Raw genomic sequence first — 21,029 nt, 5'->3', positions numbered from 1 at the left:
TGTGCTGTTTGGGGCCTATTTTTTTAAATGTGCCATCCTGTCTGCCACTGCAGTGCCACTCCTAGATGGGCCAGGTGTTTGTGCCACACACTTGTGTCGCTTAGCTTAGTCATACAGCTACCTCATTGCACCTCTTTTTCTTCTTTGCATCATGTGCTGTTTGGGGCCTATTTTTTAAATCTGCCATCCTGTCTGTCACTGCAGTGCCACTCCTAGATGGGCCAGGTGTTTGTAGCGCACACTTGTGTTGCTTAGCTTAGTCATACAGCCACCTCGGTGCAAATTTGAGGCCTAAAAACAATATTGTGAGGTGTGAGGTGTTCAGAATAGACAGGAAATGAGTGGAAATTAATGTTATTGATGTCAATAATACCGTAGGAGCAAAATTACCCCCAAATGCTGTGATTTTAACTGTTTTTATGTTTTTTTCAAAAATCATTCAGGTCCAAAACCAAAACCAAAACACGCAAGGGTGGTTTTGGCAAAACCATGAAAAAACCAACACACTAAAGTTGAATTAGAACCAAAACCAAAACACAAAACATGAAAAGTGCAAGCTGCACATCTCTAATTCTACATGGGGTTCTGGATAATGAATGACAGTAATTAGGTTAAACAATCAGTAGGTCGATCCCATATGATTGACAAGCATTAGGTCGATAGGTATAAAAGATCACCATAATCAATAGGTTAACATGTAAAAAGTAAACAGACCCCTAAGGTCAATAGGTTCAAAAGGTCGACAGGTTCAACTAGTAGACATGACAGGGGTCAACACATATGGTTAACACAATTTTTTTTTTTTTGCATTACATGTGGTTAAACATACAAAATTATTTTAAAAAAACAGTCGACATTTTGTGTTGACCATTTCCATGTTGACCTCTTGCTTCTGTCGACATTTTGTACCTATCAACCTTTTGTGGTGTCTACCTTTTTCATGTCGACCTGTTGACCCTGTTAACTTTTGATCCAGTGGACCTAAATCATTTGACCCTATGAGGTCAACCTATTGCCTGTCGACCTATTTCTGGTCAACCCAGTGATCCACACCTTTCTTCTTGTAATTGTTTATTTTGTAAAACTAAAATGTACTGTGTACTTCAAAAGGCATTTTACAACCTTATTATGATTACTCAACATTTATAATTATTTACACACTATAAATGTAACTCTACACCAATCTCTACCTCACATAACCTGTCATTAATGATCACATGCTGTTTGGAATATAGTTCAGTGTCAAAGCTTTTCCTTATCAGGAACACAGAGGGACATAGCTCAGAGAACCTGCCGTAATTGAGCTGTGCCCATAATGGCACTAAGTATAGCATGGACCCTTCTCCTGGCTACTGGGGTCACTCTCCTGATTTACCTTGTTAAATGGTGGAATAAGATATCGCAGAAGAACCTGCCCCCGGGGCCAACGCCTCTGCCCCTGCTGGGGAATATCATGCAGATCAGCACCACAGAATTCCCACAGTCTTTGGTTAAGGTAAGCTGGGGCATTTATAGCTTCATTACTATAACAACAGTTACAAAAGATAACTAGAGTGCTATAAGTGGTTATGTCTCACAACATTCCTATATGTTCTATAAGTATGTGCTATGTGATTTAAATACAATGATAGACAGCAAGAAATGCCTGAACCATCAGTGCATTTATGCAAATTTATAACAAGGAAGAAGGAAAACATTTTTCTTGCTGTGGTTTACTTAAGTACAAGTATTAACTTATATTGATTTGTTCAAATTATTTAAAAACTGCTAAATACTGAAAAGAGTAGAATGGTGAAAAAGTAGGAAAATTGTGAAATTAAAATGTTCTGTGTGTGAGAAGCAAATGCACATGTAATCATTCTTAAATATAAATTGTATCGATAAACTCAGCTGTTATTGCGTCTTATGGTGATTTTATTTTTGCAGTCGCCGTTCTAGAGCAAAATATTTGAATTCCACTCCTAGGTGCAGGGCGGATTGGGATGGTAAACCAGCCCAGGAAGCCTAATTAAGCAGCCACAATGGAGATGGGTTCTTCTGAGAGGGTGGGGCCTGCCAAGGGGCGCCCACCCCTCCCGAGCCAGATGCAACCACATCCCTCCCTGCATCCCCCTCCACAGCTGCAACTTCACTGTAATGCAGAAAATGTCTGGATAAAAAACAAGTAAAAAATGGTCCCTAGCACAACCTAAACCACTAGATTATATGTCCAAATATGTTAATTAATTCAACAAATGCTGCTCCCAATTTGGCACCACTGGACTCATGCCAAAGGTAACACTAAGCAAAAATAGGTAAATACAAGATTTTCCCAATCGAAAATATAATAGCTACAGGCTAAGCCACCTACTGATTTATGATGTATATTTTATTATTGTTGTTTTATAAATATATATATATAATTTGTTGCATAATTGCATGGTGATTTTATATATATATATATATATATATATATATATAGAATGCATGGAAGGCGGCACTCAGGAGACTTTCAAAGATGTGAAAAAACGTGCTTTGATATTAAAGCAAGTTTTTTCACATCTTTGAAAGTCTCCTGAGTGCCGCCTTCCATGCATTCTACATAGAGCCACTTTGCTCAGGGAGGGCACCGGAGCATATTCCCAGCAGGGACGAGGAGTGCCAGACCCAACAGAGCGGTATATATATATATATATATATATATATATAGTCTGCTCCGGGGTCTGGCACTCCATAGTAATATAATATAAACAGCGCTGGTGCCCTCGCAAAGAGAAAATAGATAAAGTCGTGGAGGCGCGGCACTCAGCTTCCCAATAGAAAAAATGCACGGACCAAAATTGTCATATGTCAACGTTTCAATGTATTGCTCACATTTTCGTCAGGACAAAATACATATCACAAACACATACCTTTTATAATCAACACCACATGCACTACGAGCATGGGGAGCGGGACCAAACACCCGCCTCCGTGTCGCTCGATATTGACGTCATCCACAGATGACCGTTCAGACGTCATTAACGTGTCACCATCACCACGGTAACTAAAAACAAAGCACATACACATTAAACGAACTGTGAAAATACCACGGCAACCAGAGGTTACAAGCTATTAACACTGTTGACACTATTAAAGAGAAATGCTAAATGAAAAGTCAATGACCTATATAAAAATACAGGTGCGAATTAGACATATATCTTCCCAGCACCGTTCAAATTATCTTAAAGCCGCATATGCTAAATTTTCATTGAAACCTCTAGGACTAATGACATCCAAGCGGTGGATCCACTCTGCTTCTTTTCTCAATAATTTTAACCCCCGTCTCCTCCACGAATATCAGCAGGAACCATATCTATCATCCTATAGCGCAGCATATTTAACTGATGTTTACACTCCAAAAAGTGCCTCGCGACCGGTTGGTCGCTTTTACCCAAATTAAGGGCCGCTCTGATGGCTGCCCGATGCTGTCCCATTCGAACTTTAAACTTACAAATAGTTTTGCCTATGTAACATAAGCCGCAGGGGCATAATATCTGATAGACTACATAGGTAGAATTGCAATTAAGATAATACCTGATTTTATAGATCTTGCCTGTATGAGGATGGGAAAACGAGTCGCCTGTTAACATAAATTGACAGGTGACACACGTACACCTAAACATCCAACTCTGGTGTTATCCAAAAAGGTGGAGGATACACTTAGTTTTGGAAAATTAGTATTTGTTTTAATAAGAATATCTTTCAAATTGCGACTTCTTTTGTAACACGGCATAAGCTTGCGCTGACTGATGTTTACTGCTTCATCACTCTGGACCAATGGCCATAATTTCTTGGCTGTTTTATTGACCATTACCGAAGAAGAATGGTATTTATTAACCCAGGGAAATCTGGTATCCATTCTATCAGATTTTACTGAGGGATGAATCAATAACTGGTTCCTATCTAAGGACATTACTGCTTTCTTAGCCTCCTGAAGTTTGTCATTTTTATAGCCTCTAGCTAAAAATGTATTAATAAGGATGTCAATCTCATGTTCAGCTGTGATTCTATCGCTATTAATGCGGGAAATATATACGAATCATCTGAGAGTACGGAAGCCTGTTGATGAGAGGTCGTGGGTGACAGCTCTGAGCTTGCAGCAATGTATTCCTGTCAGTGGCTTTTATGAATAAATTGGTAACCAATTTATCATCAACTATAGTTAAATAGAATATTAATGTTCGTCTGACTAGACGTGTAAGTAAATTTTATAGGACCCTCGTTGGCATTATGTTGAATCAAAAGGTTCTGCAAGTAAGAGATATCACCCTGCCATAGAATAAAAATATCATCGATAAATCTAGTGTATAATGTTATTTGAGAAGACAAATTTGAATCTGCAAAGAATAAAGCATGTTCAATAGCAAACATAAAAATATTTGCAACCAGAGGTTACGAGCTATTAACACTGTACCGCAACATGTCACAGGCAACAGCAGGCACGGAAGATATTTGTGGTCAGTTTCAGTATCCAATTGGTGAGAGATTCACCTATACTGACTCTGGCAGGGTGATATCTCTTACTTGCAGAACCTTTTGATTCAACATAATGCCAACGAGGGTCCTATAAAATTTACTTACACGTCTAGTCAGACGAACATTAATTTTCTAGACGTCAATTTAACTATAGTTGATGATAAATTGGTTACCAATTTATTCATAAAGGCCACTGACAGGAATACATTGCTGCAAGCTCAGAGCTGTCACCCACGACCTCTCATCAACAGGCTTCTGTACTCTCAGATGATTCGTATATACCGCATTAATAGCGATAGAATCACAGCTGAACATGAGATTGACATCCTTATTAATACATTTTTAGCTAGAGGCTATAAAAATGACAAACTTCAGGAGGCTAAGAAAGCAGTAATGTCCTTAGATAGGAACCAGTTATTTATTCATCCATCAGTAAAATCTGATAGAATGGATACCAGATTTCCCTGGGTTAATAAATACCATTCTTCTTCGGTAATGGTCAATAAAACAGCCAAGAAATTATGGCCATTGGTCCAGAGTGATGAAGCAGTAAACATCAGTCAGCGCAAGCTTATGCCGTGTTACAAAAGAAGTCGCAATTTGAAAGATATTCTTGTTAAAACAAATACTAATTTTCCAAAACTAAGTGTATCCTCCACCTTTTTGGATAACACCAACCAGAGTTGGATGTTTTAGGTGTACGTGTGTCACCTGTCAATTTATGTTAAGAGGCGACTCGTTTTCCCATCCTCATACAGGCAAGATCTATAAAATCAGGTATTATCTTAATTGCAATTCTACCTATGTAGTCTATCAGATATTATGCCCCTGCGGCTTATGTTACATAGGCAAAACTATTTGTAAGTTTAAAGTTCGAATGGGACAGCATCGGGCAGCCATCAGAGCGGCCCTTAATTTGGGTAAAAGCGACCAACCGGTCGCGAGGCACTTTTTGGAGTGTAAACATCAGTTAAATACGCTGCGCTATAGGATGATAGATATGGTTCCTGCTGATATTCGTGGAGGAGACGGGGGTTAAAATTATTGAGAAAAGAAGCAGAGTGGATCCACCGCTTGGATGTCATTAGTCCTAGAGGTTTAAATGAAAATTTAGCATATGCGGCTTTAAGATAATTTGAACGGTGCCGGGAAGATATATGTCTAATTCGCACCTGTATTTTTATATAGGTCATTGACTTTTTATTTAGCATTTCTCTTTAATAGTGTCAACAGTGTTAATAGCTCGTAACCTCTGGTTGCCGTGGTATTTTCACAGTTCGTTTAATGTGTATGTGCTTTGTTTTTAGTTACCGTGGTGATGGTGACACGTTAATGATGTCTGAACGGTCGTCTGTGGATGACGTCAATATCGAGCGACACGGAGGCGGGTGTTTGGTCCCGTTCCCCATGCTCGTAGGGCACGTGGTGTTGATTATAAAAGGTATGTGTTTGTGATATGTATTTTGTCCTGACGAAAATGTGAGCAATACATTGAAACGTTGACATATGACAATTTTGGTCCGTGCATTTTTTCTATTGGGAAGCTGAGTGCCGCGCCTCCACGACTTTATATATATATATATATATATATATATATATATATATATAGCATATACCAGTCAGCACCACTCCATTCACCATCAGGGTAATCAAAACACAGCCGGTGCCTTCTCAAGTTCCAAAGAGCATTGGGAACCGTGCGTATATAGCAACGGTGGGCGGCACTCAAAGCTCTCCGCAGGGAATAATACACAGACGATGTCTGATAGGGTGAACATTTCAATGTAAGTTGTATAACATTTTCATTAGGACAAAAGTGAAGACAAACACTATATACCTTTATACAATGTCCCCGCTGTCCATGGCGCCCGCCATCCAGCATCTCTCAGTCACTGACAAATGACATCATCGTGCAGCACCGGCCGCGGCATCACAGAGGGCAAAGGACACACCTGTGGTATAATAGTAAAATACAAAAAGAAGGAAATATGACAATGGATTCACAAAAACACATATAGCACAATATGTCTGATTTTACACTATTAGTGGCATTGGAATTTTCGCTGTAACAATAAATAAAGTATAGATATGTAAATACATATATGTAATGAACTCACATAATTCAGCATCATGCTGTATAAGAAACATATTACAGTCACTACAACATGATGACAAATAACAGAGCTGCTCAAAAGGAGACAATGCTAAAAGGACAAAGAAACAGTATCAAATCAGTTAACGAATTAAACTAATTAAAGGAAACAGGACAACCCAGACTGTTCATGTAACCCCATAGGGGACAAAGTTTCAAAAATAAATATCCATTGTCAGGGCCGGAGCAAGGTTTCTCGGCATCCTAGGCAAAATTTCAGCCTCCCTCCTTCCCCCCAAACCACACACCGAATCTTAATACATACAGGAAATGCGATAAATCCCAGGAAACAGGTTTTATCGCATGTTACTGTTAGGACATCCCATCCAGCTGACTCTTAATGGGAACTTCAGGACAGATTGCTGCTGTAATGCTACAGGCGTTCTACCCAGGGTGCATAAGAACTGCTAGACCAGGGATGGATTAAGTCTTCAGGAGGCCCAGGGCACCTTAGACAGGGGCTATATATATATATATATATATATATACACACATACAGTGGTCGAAGTGGAAATTTTGAAGTGGGTGTATGGAAAAGTAAAGGTTGCAATTATGCGCATGCCTGAGGTGTGCGCGCTCCAGGAAAAGGGGGAGTGGCCACTCAAAGGAGGGGGTTTCCTTCAGTGTAGTAGGGCCCCTTATACTATCAAGTACTGTTGGCCCTTTTACTTTATAGCACACAGTATGAGCCGAAATTCACATTATAGCACGCTGAATGTGCTGAAATTCACATTATAGCACACAGTATGAGCCGAAATTCACATTATAGCACACAGTATGAGCCGAAATTCACATTATAGCACACAATATGAGCCGAAATTCACATTATAGCACGCTGAATGTGCTGAAATTCACATTATAGCACACGGTATGAGCCAAAAAATGGGGGACAGGGTGTCACACATGCAAGGGGTGTACAGAGCACCATAAGGGCACAAGGTGTCATTACACAGGGCAACAGGGGTAGGGGTGCACTTGGTGACACACATACAAAGGCAGCAGAGGGGGGCAAGGGGGCACAAGGTGTCACACACACAGAGGCAGGGTCCATACACATGGGAAATGGGGGGGGGGGGGGGTCAGGAGGGCACAGGGCTCTCCAGCAATCACTCACCGCCGCCATGTCCAGTCAACCTTATCTTGAGCTGCAGGGTGTCACTGTCAACAAGGGAGTCCTGTGGCATGGACCCAGGCACAGCCCAAATAGGAGGCCGGCAGCAGGAGGATCCGAGTGCCAGTGTCTATGCAGCACCAACCGCCGCGACTGGGAGCAGTGGTGGGGGGAACATGAGCATGCTCGGCCATAGCAGGAGTGTGATAAAAAAAAAAAAAGAAAACTTCCCTGTCTGTGGAGAATTGCCGGTATGCCACACAGCCGCATACCGGCCCACTTCGACCAATATATATGTAATAAAATACTAATGCTGCTCCTCACCTGTACAGGGGAAATAAAAGTGTTTTGCGTGCTGGTGGTGACTTAATGGTGCCCGATCAAGTAGTTCAAGTGTTGCTCCGTTCGGTTGCACACTGACATTACGATGTTCTGTCATTTTGACAGGCCGGTAACTAGTGTAAAATATATATATATATATATATATATATATATAGAAACAAAGAGTACAGCACTCACCAAAATGAGCTCACTTATCCTCACAACATCTATGGATAAATGAATAAATGATGGGGGTTTAGTTAGTGAATTGGCCAATGCACGGAAGCTTGCATACCGCTCCAAGGTACCCCACCTTCATGCAGGTCCTACATTATCACCAAATCATCTAAATTAAAACCTGGCAACTGTATCACATAATATAACTGCAAATATGCCCACTTGGTGTAAGGTGTACCTGCCATGAACTGCATGGCTTTTAAAAGGTACACTAGTCACCTGACACTGGCTGATAAATTACTAAAGGGCAGCTGACACAGGTTTAGGGTAATTGGGGTGCATGAACAAAGTTTGTGGCCACAGTTAATGAGTTAACCAGGGATTAACCCTAATATATATATATATATATATATACACACAGAGAAAAAACCACAGCACTCACCACACCAGAAGCGGGGCACAGCTATGCACTTACCGCTCACAGGGTGGGGTGCATGTAACACAGCACTCTCCACCACAAAAGCGGGGTACACAGCTGTACTTACCACTCACAGGGCGGGGTGCATGTAGCCCATGACCACATCGCTCTAATAAATACAAACAAAGAACCCAGCACTCACCAAAGTAAACTCACTTATCCTCAACAATTCAATAAATAAATGATGGGGGTTTAGTTGGTGGATTGGCCAATGCACGGAAGCCTGCATACCGATTTTCAAGGTACCCCACCTTCATGCAGGTCCTACACTATCACAGAGTCTTAAAACCTGACTACTTCACTGCTGTTACACATTTCATCTGCCTGCTAGATTTAATGTGTACCTGCCACAGACTTTATGGCTTTTAAAGGCACACTAGTCACCTATTGCACTGGCTCAAAGATGATTACTAAGGAACAGCTGAGACAGGTTCAGGATAATAAAGTCCACACAGGGGTGCATGAGAAAGCTAGTGGCCACGGTTAATAAGAGCTAACCATAGATTAACCCCATCGTATACACACAGAGAAAAAACCACAGCACTCACCACACCAGAAGCGGGGCACAGCTATGCACTTACCGCTCACAGGGTGGGGTGCATGTAACACAGCACTCTCCACCACAAAAGCGGGGTACACAGCTGTACTTACCACTCACAGGGCGGGGTGCATGTAGCCCATGACCACATCGCTCTAATAAATACAAACAAAGAACCCAGCACTCACCAAAGTAAACTCACTTATCCTCAACAATTCATTCATTTATTTATTGAATTGTTGAGGATAAGTGAGTTTACTTTGGTGAGTGCTGGGTTCTTTGTTTGTATTTATTAGAGCGATGTGGTCATGGGCTACATGCACCCCGCCCTGTGAGTGGTAAGTACAGCTGTGTACCCCGCTTTTGTGGTGGAGAGTGCTGTGTTACATGCACCCCACCCTGTGAGCGGTAAGTGCATAGCTGTGCCCCGCTTCTGGTGTGGTGAGTGCTGTGGTTTTTTCTCTGTGTGTATACGATGGGGTTAATCTATGGTTAGCTCTTATTAACCGTGGCCACTAGCTTTCTCATGCACCCCTGTGTGGACTTTATTATCCTGAACCTGTCTCAGCTGTTCCTTAGTAATCATCTTTGAGCCAGTGCAATAGGTGACTAGTGTGCCTTTAAAAGCCATAAAGTCTGTGGCAGGTACACATTAAATCTAGCAGGCAGATGAAATGTGTAACAGCAGTGAAGTAGTCAGGTTTTAAGACTCTGTGATAGTGTAGGACCTGCATGAAGGTGGGGTACCTTGAAAATCGGTATGCAGGCTTCCGTGCATTGGCCAATCCACCAACTAAACCCCCATCATTTATTTATTGAATTGTTGAGGATAAGTGAGTTTACTTTGGTGAGTGCTGGGTTCTTTGTTTATATATATATATATATATATATATATATAAAATACAGCAGGCCCGGCACTCCACGAGATATGTAATGCTAGGTTTGGTGCCCTTACAGGTGAAGCATACAGGAGAGCAAAAGTACGGCACTCACAACCACTTGGCAGCCAAAATAATGACAAGAAGCACGTTAGCTATACGACGTTTCAAACTCTAATTGAGTTTTTTTATCAGGTAAACATACAAACCATCACAATAACTCACCTTATATCCCCTCAAAACAAAACCTTCCTGCCCCGTGACTGAAAGCACTCCTGGGCGCGGGAATCCCGGCCTGAGCCTCAGACGTGCACAGATGACGTCACCGCGTACAGACGCGGCGCACATCGTGTAGGTAACCAGGCATCTGAAACAATAAAAAGAACCCCGTGTCACCATGGTAACGTAGCGTTATGACAAACAGAACCCCATACTGATTTAAACATATTGCTGTTGTATGCTCTACAGCACGGATGGGGAACATTTTTCCTACCAAGGGCCATTTGGATATTTATAAAATCCTTCGGGTGCCATACAAAAATTATTAACTTAAAAATTAGCCTGCCACCATTAGATACAGTAGGACCCCTAGTAGTGCCGCTTACACACACACACACACACACACACACACACACACACATTAAAAGAAAGAAAAATCACAATACTCACCAGCCCCGCTCCTGCTTCCATTCCCTTGCCCTCTGCCTGGATGCCCACTCCTTAGAACTATGGGAGAGATTTCATGAGATCTCTCCCATAGCACTGCACAGCACACATGCACACTGCCAGAGCTGGAGCTCAGGAGTGAGCTCCTACCTCCGGCTGCTGCTGAGGGGAAGAAGCCGGCTGCCCGCTAGTAACAAAATCTCAATTATTTCCATCATGGGTACGCAGGACGTCCCGGGCCTCTGCTTTTGCCTTTGCCCCCTCTGCCTTGTGTGGTGTCTCCGGGGTCAGCCAATTGTGCCCTAGTATGTACCCCTAAAGGGGGATGACCAGTGGCATGATCTTATGCATCCCCCTCACTGGCTGAAACTGAGCCATCTGTAGAAGTTTCCGTATCAAGCTGTGTGATTCTATGGCGATTAAATGGTCGTCGCTGTGTAAACCTTCTATCTTGCTGTGTTCCCGAAACCCAAGGGTACATCTGTCACTTTAAAAAATCATTGTTGACTTTTTCCAATTTATTTCTTTTATACAGAATGAGGTCTTTCCGATACAGTTTTGGATGATATTTTAGCATACCAATCATTAGATGTATCTGCTTCAAGGGTAGCCTTGTAGGTACTGTAGTTTCAAACAATTCAATCTTTGAACAAATGGTGGCTAATTCACGGGTGACTTCCTCAATAACTAAGAGGATAAGATCATAGGAACATTTGTTCAATATAGAAATACATTTTTTACAAAACGGTGCATTGAATCGTCCGATGCTGGGGACATTTTTAATGCGAAAGCCCCGAGGGATTTTACCCTCTCTATGGTAGTCAGAAAACGTGACGTCATGATAGTAGTAATCCTGATCCTTTCATTTTAATTTCATTAGTTCATAAAATAGCTGGACATTCTCTGGACTGTCTCCAGCAACAGTTAAGTTCTATTCAAACAGAATGTTAGCTGCATCAGTGTCAGAATAGCTAAAAGTCTCTCCCTGAGACAGCCCAATGACAGCTGTTAGTTCTTCAATATCCACATCAGCTGGGATAGACATCCCCAAATACTGTAAAAGGTTCTCCAATGCAGCAACAGGAGAAAATCACACAGAAGATCACCACGTGAACAAGAGAACAACCACAGTCCAATAAAAGGTATCATTATGAAAAATTCAATATTGAAGGGTGGATGCTCGCAAAAATAACATGCTTTCCCAGGGCCATAACTAGGTGTGTGCGAGAGGGGCCTCGAACACAGTGCAGAGCCCTCGGGAGCGCACAGTCACGGCCCTGTTTAACACTGTATGGAGAATCAGAGCTCTGTACAGCTCCATTGCCAAGCCACAGCCCGCCCCAGCACAGAAAGCCGCCTCAGCTCCACTGTAAGGACTCCGTACAGTGGAGCTGAGGCGGCTTGTGGCTGGGGCATGTTGGCAGGTCCTCCCCACTCCCATACTCCGTACTATGGAGCATGGGAGCAGGGAGGACCCGCCAACATGCCCCAGCCGCAAGCCTCAGCTCCACTGTACAGAGCTTCAGAGCGGGAGGACCTGCCAACATGCCCCAGCCGCAAGGCACTTCAGCTCCACGGTACGGAGCATTGGAGCGTGGAGGACCCGCCAGGCACCAGCATTTCCCTGCTACAGGCCGTCTCAGCTCCATGGCCCAGCCGCAACCTGCCCCAGCACAGCACAGCACCAGCCAGTGTCACAGAGGACAGCGGGAGAGATGGTAAGTGTCTGTCTCTCTCTCTATCGATGCTGTCTGCCAAAAAGGGGGACGCTGTCTTCCGTAATTTGTAAAAAGGGGATGCTGTCTTCCGTAATGTGTAAAAAGGGGAGGGGATGCTGTCTTTCATAATGTGTAAAAAGGGGGATGCTGTCTTCCATAATGTGTAAAAAGGGGAAGCTGTCAGCCGTAAGGTGTAAAAAGGGGATGCTGTCTTCTGTAATGTGTAAAAAGGGGGACGCTGTCTGCCGTAAAGTGTAAAAAGGGCACGCTGTCCTCCATAATGTGTAAAAAGGGGACGCTGTCTGTCATAATGTGTAAAAAGGGGGACGTTGTCTGTCGAAATGTGTAAATAGGGGGACTGTCTGCTGTAATGTGTAAAAGGGGGACGCTGACTGCCGTAATGTGTAAAAGGGGCTCTACCTGGTGTAGTGGCACTACTGTGCGGTGTAATTTGAATAATGGAAACTACTGTGCACCGTAGTATGAGTTGGTATTATTTTGCGGCCACACCCTTTCCCCATGAAGCCACGCTCCTAATTTTTTGTGCGCGCCTACTGCCCATATTTTACATAAGGTGGGGGAGGGTGCCATTGCCGTTTCTTGCACACAGCGTTAAAATGCCTAGTTACAGCACTGTGTTTTCCAGCCACTGTAGCATGTCACAAATAGCATATACCAGTCAGTAGCACCTCATTCACCATCAGGGTAATCAATACACAGCCGGGTCCTTCCCAAGTTCCAAACAGCGTTGTGAACCGTGAGTATATAGCAGCGGTGGGCGGCACTTAAAGCTCTCTGCAGGGAATAATACACAGATGATGTCTGATAGGGTCAACATTTCAATGTTAGTTGTACAGGTTGAGTCTCCCTTATCCAAAATGCTTGGGACCAGACGTATTTTGGATATGGGATTTTTCCGTATTTTGGAATAATTGCATACCATAGTGAGATATCATGGTGATGGGACCTAAATCTAAGCACAGAATGCATTTATGATACATATACACCTTATACACACAGCCTGAAGGTAATTTTAGCCAATATTTTTTATAACTTTGCGCATTAAACAAAGTGTGTCTACATTTACACAATTCATTTATGTTTCATATACAGCTTATACACACAGCCTGAAGGTCATTTAATACAATATTTTTAATAACTTTGTGTATTAAACAAAGTTTGTGTACATTGAGACATCAAAAAACAAAGGTTTCACTATCTCACTCTCACTCAAAAAAGTCCGTATTTCGGAATATTCCGTATTTCGGAATATATGGATATGGGATACTCAACCTGTATAATATTTTCATCAGGACAAAAGTGAAGACAAACACTACATACCTTTATACCATGTCCCCGCTGTCCATGGTGCCTGCCGTCCAGCGTCTCTCAGTCACTGACAAATAATGTCATTGTGCAGCGCCAGTCGAGGCATCACGGAGGGCAAAGGACACACCTGTGGTACAATAGTAAAATACAAAGAGAAGGAAATATGACAATGGATTCACAAAAACACATATAGCACAATATGTCTGATTTTAACAATATAACAAAATAGTGTATATTCTGGCGCAATTAAATGTCTGCCCAATCTAAAGCCTCAGAGTATCTTCCGAAATTCAGATATTTGAAAACAATAAGATAAGAATAAATTGAGACTAGTTCAAAGGCGCCACAAATTCAAAAAGAACTGATAGCTGAAAAAAACTAATAAAATGTATACATCACATAAGTCCGTGTTGAATCCTCAATTCTTTCTGTCCATGGAAAATCGCAGAAATTGCTCCAAATTCACATAAAAAGTCTTGGTACGTTTATAGCTTCTATCAAATTGGTGGCGAGCAACTATCCCTATCTTTCTGTCAAGGAGAACATCACTTCAGGATTTCCATTCCAATTACAACACGGGACTATTTAAACTCATAAAAACAATATTACCCATTGTTCTTTACATAATTTGTATTTTTTATGTGAATTTGGAGCAATTTCTGTGATTTTCCATGGACAGAAAGAATTGAAGATTCTACATGGACTTATGTGATGTACACATTTTATTTGTTTTTTTTCAGCTATCAGTTATTTTTGAATTTGTGGCGCCTTTGATCTAGTCTCAATTTATTCTTATGTCTGATTTTACACTATTAGTGGCATTGGAATTTTCGCTGTGACAATAAATAAAGTATAGATATGTAAATACATATATCTAAATGAACTCACATAATTCCGCATAATACTGTATAAGAAACGTATTACAGTTACTACAACATGATGACAAATAATAGAGCTGTCTCAAAAGGAGACAATACTAAAAGGCCAAAGAAACAGTATCAAATCTGTTAAAGAATTAAACAAGTTAAAGGAAACAGGACAACCTAGACTGTTCATTTAACCCCTTAGGGGTCAAAGTGACAAAAATAAATATCTATTGTGCCTCTGATTTAAGGAGGAGTAAACCACGATCACCCCCACCCTCGCGCGCCGTCTGATCCAGCGCTGCTCTTCTGCACGTGTGGGGGATACAAGCTTTAAAGGTTAAGTGGGCTACTTTCCACACTGTACACGCCTTGACAAAGGGGCTGTGAGCCCCGAAACATTGGTTTCTTGTGATGATTTTTCATTACATCTGATTGATACACTTTTACCAAATCCATGAGGTCCGCTGTTTTACTTCCTCATTTGTGCTATTCTCTTCTATGGAGGGCACCACAATCTACTTACGTCTGCAGAGAGTCCCGGGCATCCAGACATAATATATACTATATATATATATATATACATATATATATATATATAATGTATATGTCATGTGAATTAACCAAAGCAACTAATGAGTTAACAACACAGCTGTATGTACTGATTTAATCTGCATAGGATTGGCTGGTGGAAGTTTCTCTGATGAAAGTGCCACACGTAAATCGGCAGAGGAATGCATCAGAATGTTACCTCTAACATCCGTACTCTGCCCTGAACTGACTAGATGAACAAGTGCTGCCCAGATCCATACTAATTTGGACAAAAAAGCGCCGCTGGATACTGAGGGACAAATTTCTACCAAGGAAGAGGGTAAGAGGACCTGATGTCCCCTTCACTCATAATACTATTCAAAGTGTATATCATAGATTATAAGGGGTCGAGTATAGTGCCGTAACCACTACATGGGTGGTCCGGTGTTCTCCCCCTGCACTCCGCTCCATGATTCAAGTAGGCACAATAAGGCTTAGAGATTGATCCAGCGGGCTTGGGCATCCTCCGTTCCATATTATGAGTGGCTCCGTTCTAAAAACAGATGTACCTAGATGGGTACACACTTGCCGATTTCAGTGACATCAGCAAGATCCCCCTGCAAACAGAATGCTTCATACACACTGAATGATATTTTTTACGTCTCGTCAGTGATTGCATGCACCCGCATCCAGGTGCATGCCGTCTCCTACAATATCTTTAGAATTTAAGTTGAAAACTAAAGATTTTGTACCTCGTTAATGACATGCAGGAGTGCGCATCATTAATGATATAGAGTATACACACTGGCCGTAGTATACGATATATCGTCCGATCCGCCGTTTCAGACACTATATCAGGTGCACATCGGCAAGTGTGTAACCAGCCTTAAGGCCCGTACACACTGGTCGACATATTGGCCATTCTCTTGAAGGACCGATATATCGCGGGAGCGTCGGCCAGTGTGTACGGGCGATACGTCTGTGAACTCCGTCGTTCACAGACATATCGCGTCGGCTGCGCAGCACAGCCGATGGCCAATATATCTAACGATATATTGGCGCATTGCTGTGTGTGTACGGGGCGGTTGTCCAACCGCCCGTACACATGCTGCGGCAGCCGGCGGTGATAGACAGGTGAACTGGGCGGGCGCCCGCCCAGTTCATGACGTCAGTCCCCCGACGGATCGGGCAGTGTGTATGCACAGCACACTGCTCGATCCGTACATAGATATATCTGCAGATCAATTGATCTGCAGATATATCTACTGGTGTGTACCCACCTTTACACTCCATTAACTGTGATTCACTGTGTAAGGAGTCTGTCCAGTATTCCAATATAGAAAGTGGAATTTTTAAAGACATACAGTATGCGCCTTATGAACACTTAGCAAAATGAACAAAGCTGTATTATACATATAGATGTAAAAAAAATTATGTTGCTTGATAAATTGTAATTTTAAACAGTGTATTTGAATAAAATTATATTCATACGCTCCCTTGGTGAAATCTTGTTTTTACTAGTGATGAGCGGTTCCTTGGAATCCGAACCCCCCCGCAACTTCACCCATTTTACACGGTTCTGAGGCAGACTCGGATCCTCCCGCCTTGCTCGGTTAACCCGAGCGCGCCCGAACGTCATCATCCCGCTGTCGGATTCTCGCGAGATTCGTATTCTATATAAGGAGCCACGCGTCGCCGCCATTTTTCACTCGTGCATTGGAGATGATAGGGAGAGGACATGTGCAGCGTTTTCTCAGTTTCTGTGTTCAGTGTGCTGCAAATATCTGTGCTCAGTGTGCTTTATTGTAGGGACTGGGAACCACCAGTATTTTATAGTAGGAGGACAGTGTAGAGTTTTGCTGACCAGTGACCACCAGTATTATACATTCTCTGCCTGAAAAACGTTCCATATCTGTGCTGCATTGTAGTATATAGTAGGAGGACAGTGCAGAATTATGCTGACCAGTGACCACCAGAATTATATCAGTACGGTACAGTAGTCCACTGCTCTACCTACCTCTGTGTCATCAAGCATACTATCCATCCATACCTGTGGTGCATTTAAGTTTTTGCGCGCAGTATATATATAGTAGTAGGACAGTGCATAATTTTGCTGACCACCAGTATATAATATATAGCAGTACGGTACAGTAGGTCACTGCTCTACCTACCTCTGTGTCGTCAAGTATACTATCCATCCATACCTGTGATGCATTTAAGTTTTTGTGCGCAGTATATATATAGTAGTAGGACAGTGCATAATTTTTCTGACCACCAGTATATAATATATAGCAGTACGGTACAGTAGGCCACTGCTTTACCTACCTCTGTGTCGTCAAGTATACTATCCCATCCATACCTGTGGTGCATTTAAGTTCTGCACAGTATATATAGTAGTAGGCCGTTGCTATTGATATATTACTGGCATATAATTCCACACATTAAAAATGGAGAACAAAAATGTGGAGGGTAAAATAGGGAAAGATCAAGATCCACTTCCACCTCTTGCTGAAGCTGCTGCCACAAGTCATGGCCGAGATGATGAAATGCCATCAACGTTGTCTTCCAAGGCCGATACCCTAAGTCATAGTAGAGAGCATGTAAAATCCAAAAAACAAAAGTTCAGTAAAATTACCCAAAAATTAAAAGCGTCTGATGAGAAGCGTAAACTTGCCAATATGCCATTTACGACACGGAGTGACAAGGAACGGCTGAGGCCCTGGCCTATGTTCATGGCTAGTGGTTCAGATTCACATGAGAATGGAAGCACTCATCCTCTCACTAGAAAATTGCAGTGCCACTCCTAGATGGGCCAGGTGTTTGTGTCGGCCACTTGTGTCGCGTAACTTAGCCATCCAGCGACCTTGGTGCACCTCTTTTTTTCTTTGCATCATGTGCTGTTTGGGGACTATTTTTTGAAGTGCCATCCTGTCTGACACTGCAGTGCCACTCCTAGATGGGCCAGGTGTTTTTGTTGGCCACTTGTGTCGCTTAGCTTAGCCATCCAGCGACCTTGGTGCACCTCTTTTTTTCTTTGCATCTTGTGCTGTTTGAGGACTATTTTTTGAAGTGCCATCCTGTCTGACACTGCAGTGCCACTCCTAGATGGGCCAGGTGTTTGTGTTGGCTACTTGGGTCGCTTAGCTTAGCCATCCAGCGACCTTGGTGCACCTCTTTTTTTTTTTGCATCTTGTGCTGTTTGGGGACTATTTTTTTTAAGTGCCATCCTGTCTGACACTGCAGTGCCACTCCTAGATGGGCCAGGTGTTTGTGTCGGCCAATTGGGTCGCTTAGCTTAGTCATCCAGCGATCTTGGTGCAAATTTTAGGACTAAAAATAATATTGTGAGGTGTTAGGTGTTCAGAATAGACTGGAAATGAGTGGAAATTATGGTTATTGTGGTTAATAATAATATGGGATCAAAATTACCCCCAAATTCTATGATTTAAGCTGTTTTTGAGGGTTTTTTGTAAAAAACCACCCGAATCCAAAACACACCTGACTCCGGGAGGTTCAGGGAGGTTTTGCCAAAATGCGTCCGAATCCAAAACACGGCCGCGGAACCGAATCCAAAACCAAAACACAAAACCCGAAAAATGTCTGGTGCACATCACTAGTTTTTACCTATGTTTCCTTAATGTCTGGATAAACTCTGACACCAGCTACTGTACCACATTTGCTGAATCTAAGCTCTGACACGACTGCAGTACTACTGTACTATCTTATCACAAACAGGGAAAGCAACTTCTTCCTTCCAAGTCTTCTCAGCTGCAGACACAGCACAGCACAACTAGTCTTCATTGCTAATAATTGGAGTCTAAGTTCTGCCTATGACACTTACAGACTGAAAAGTTAGCTGCAGCATGGTGAGCTTAATGGGATGCAGCTGGCTGGTGAGAAGAACTTTGCTGCCACAGGCAGAGTCAGACCCAACTCCAGCGTGATTGGTTGGACTGGTTCAGCCCACCCGGCAGACCACACAGCTGGTGCCACAGCCCAGACAAGTTGTCTCAAGTTGGGTGCGTGGCCTAATCATGGACCCATGGCCATGCCCCCTTTACAGAAAACGTACTACCATGCAGCAGGCCAGTCCGCATTGAGGGCACGGGACCGGCCAAGCGGTATATCATCCTAGTGTCCCGGTGGGATTATGGTACTAGTTTGCCAATCAGTGTGTAATGTGATTCCCCTTAGATTATACGTCACTCTCATTGGTAAGGAATGTATGTAGTAATCTAATGAGCCTGTATTGACAAAACAGTTTTTCTAATTTTATCACAATTTTCCTACTTTTTCCACTTCTCTTCTCTTCTCTTTTCAGTATTTGACAGATTTTAAATAATTTTTATAAATCATAAAAGTTAACTCTTATCTTTAAGAGCCCCACACCAAGACAAATGCTTTCCTTCTTCCTTGTTATATGTTCACTAATATTTGTCAAGTGGCAGTACACCCTGGGGTAAATTTACTAAGATGGGAGTTTTTTAGAACTGGTGATGTTGCCTATAGCAACCAATCAGATTCTATCTATTATCTTCTAGAAGCAGCTTGATAAATGTTAAGTAGAAGCTGATTGGTTGCTGTGGGCAACATCACTAGTTCTAAAAAAAAACCTCCCACCTTAGTAAATTTACCCCCCTGTGTTCCTTTTTCTCTGAAATTTTGATATAGATATTATCCCATGCGATTAGCATTCCCTATAATTCCATTTATGTCAATTACAAAGGAGCTGGACTGTGTCGTTTATCTTTAACAAACAAACATCATCGGTAGATAGATATTCACTATTGCTACTCTTTGGAAAACACAATAACTATACACAACATATTTAGTTAAATAAAAAGAACTGTAATAAGCATTAAAAAAATTGTATGATATATAATGTACACATGTATTCTAAATGTTTGGCTATAAAAGAGTATCTAAGCAACATGCAGTAAACCGCTATAAAGCAATGTATATATCTCTCTAAAGCTAAGTGAGAAGTACGGACCTGTATACAACCTCTACTTCGGCAACAGTCCTGCAGTCATGCTGATTGGCTACGATGCTGTGAAGGAGGCGCTTGTTGACCGCAGTGATGCATTTAGTGACAGAGGGGCAATGGAATTTATGGATTTGATCTTTAAGGATTACGGTATGGTATTTAATACGATAACAAAAGTACATAGATGCACCAAGATACTGTAGATACAGTAGATAGATGCATCAAGAAGTAAAGATGTGTCCTCATACATCATTTCTGCAGTTGCACAAAACAGCCCTTCTTGGCACACCGGGTCCAGAGCAGAGGCGGATTTAGACCTCATGAGATCCTAAGCAAGGCACATATTTGGTTCCCCCTCTTCCTCAAACAATCCCCCCCAGTCAGTCAGTGTATGTACCCAATCAGTAGTTGTGCCGCTTACATGCCCATAGTAGTTGGGACCCTCACACACACAATGCCCACTGTAGTTGTGCCGCTTACGCAAACAATTCCCGCTGTGATTGTGCCACTTATTCACATAATGCCCACTGTAGTTGTGCCACTTCTACACAAATTGCCCACTGTAGTTATGCCCCTTACACACAATGCCCACAGTAGTTGTGCCACTATACAAATAATGATAATGCCCACAGTAGTTATGCCCTTTACACACATTAAGGCCACTGTTGGTGTGCTGCTTATGCACAAAATGTACAGTAGTTATACCCCTTACACACACAATGCCCACTGTAGTTGTGCCACTTACACATATAATGCCCACTGTAGTGTTGCCACTTATACACA

The 21,029-nt window shown here is 42.2% G+C and overlaps 1 protein-coding gene across 1 annotated transcript in view; it reads left to right on the top strand.

The window, feature by feature from the left end:
- Window positions 1-1,239: 1,239 nt before the first annotated feature.
- The window catches only part of LOC134949320 (cytochrome P450 2C23-like), a 90,542-nt gene continuing 70,752 nt past the window's right edge, over window positions 1,240-21,029 (top strand). Inside the window, exons 1-2 of the mRNA XM_063937816.1 lie at window positions 1,240-1,495; window positions 20,234-20,396. Of these exons, the coding sequence (XP_063793886.1) occupies window positions 1,316-1,495; window positions 20,234-20,396 (343 nt within the window). The 5' untranslated portion in view covers window positions 1,240-1,315. The remainder of the gene's footprint in view (window positions 1,496-20,233; window positions 20,397-21,029) is intronic.

Source organism: Pseudophryne corroboree, chromosome 8, assembly GCF_028390025.1.
Source record: "Pseudophryne corroboree isolate aPseCor3 chromosome 8, aPseCor3.hap2, whole genome shotgun sequence".
NCBI classification, from domain to species: Eukaryota; Metazoa; Chordata; class Amphibia; order Anura; family Myobatrachidae; genus Pseudophryne; species Pseudophryne corroboree.
The sequence above is the reverse complement of the archived record's forward strand: the minus strand, read 5'-3'. Positions and strand labels throughout refer to the sequence as shown.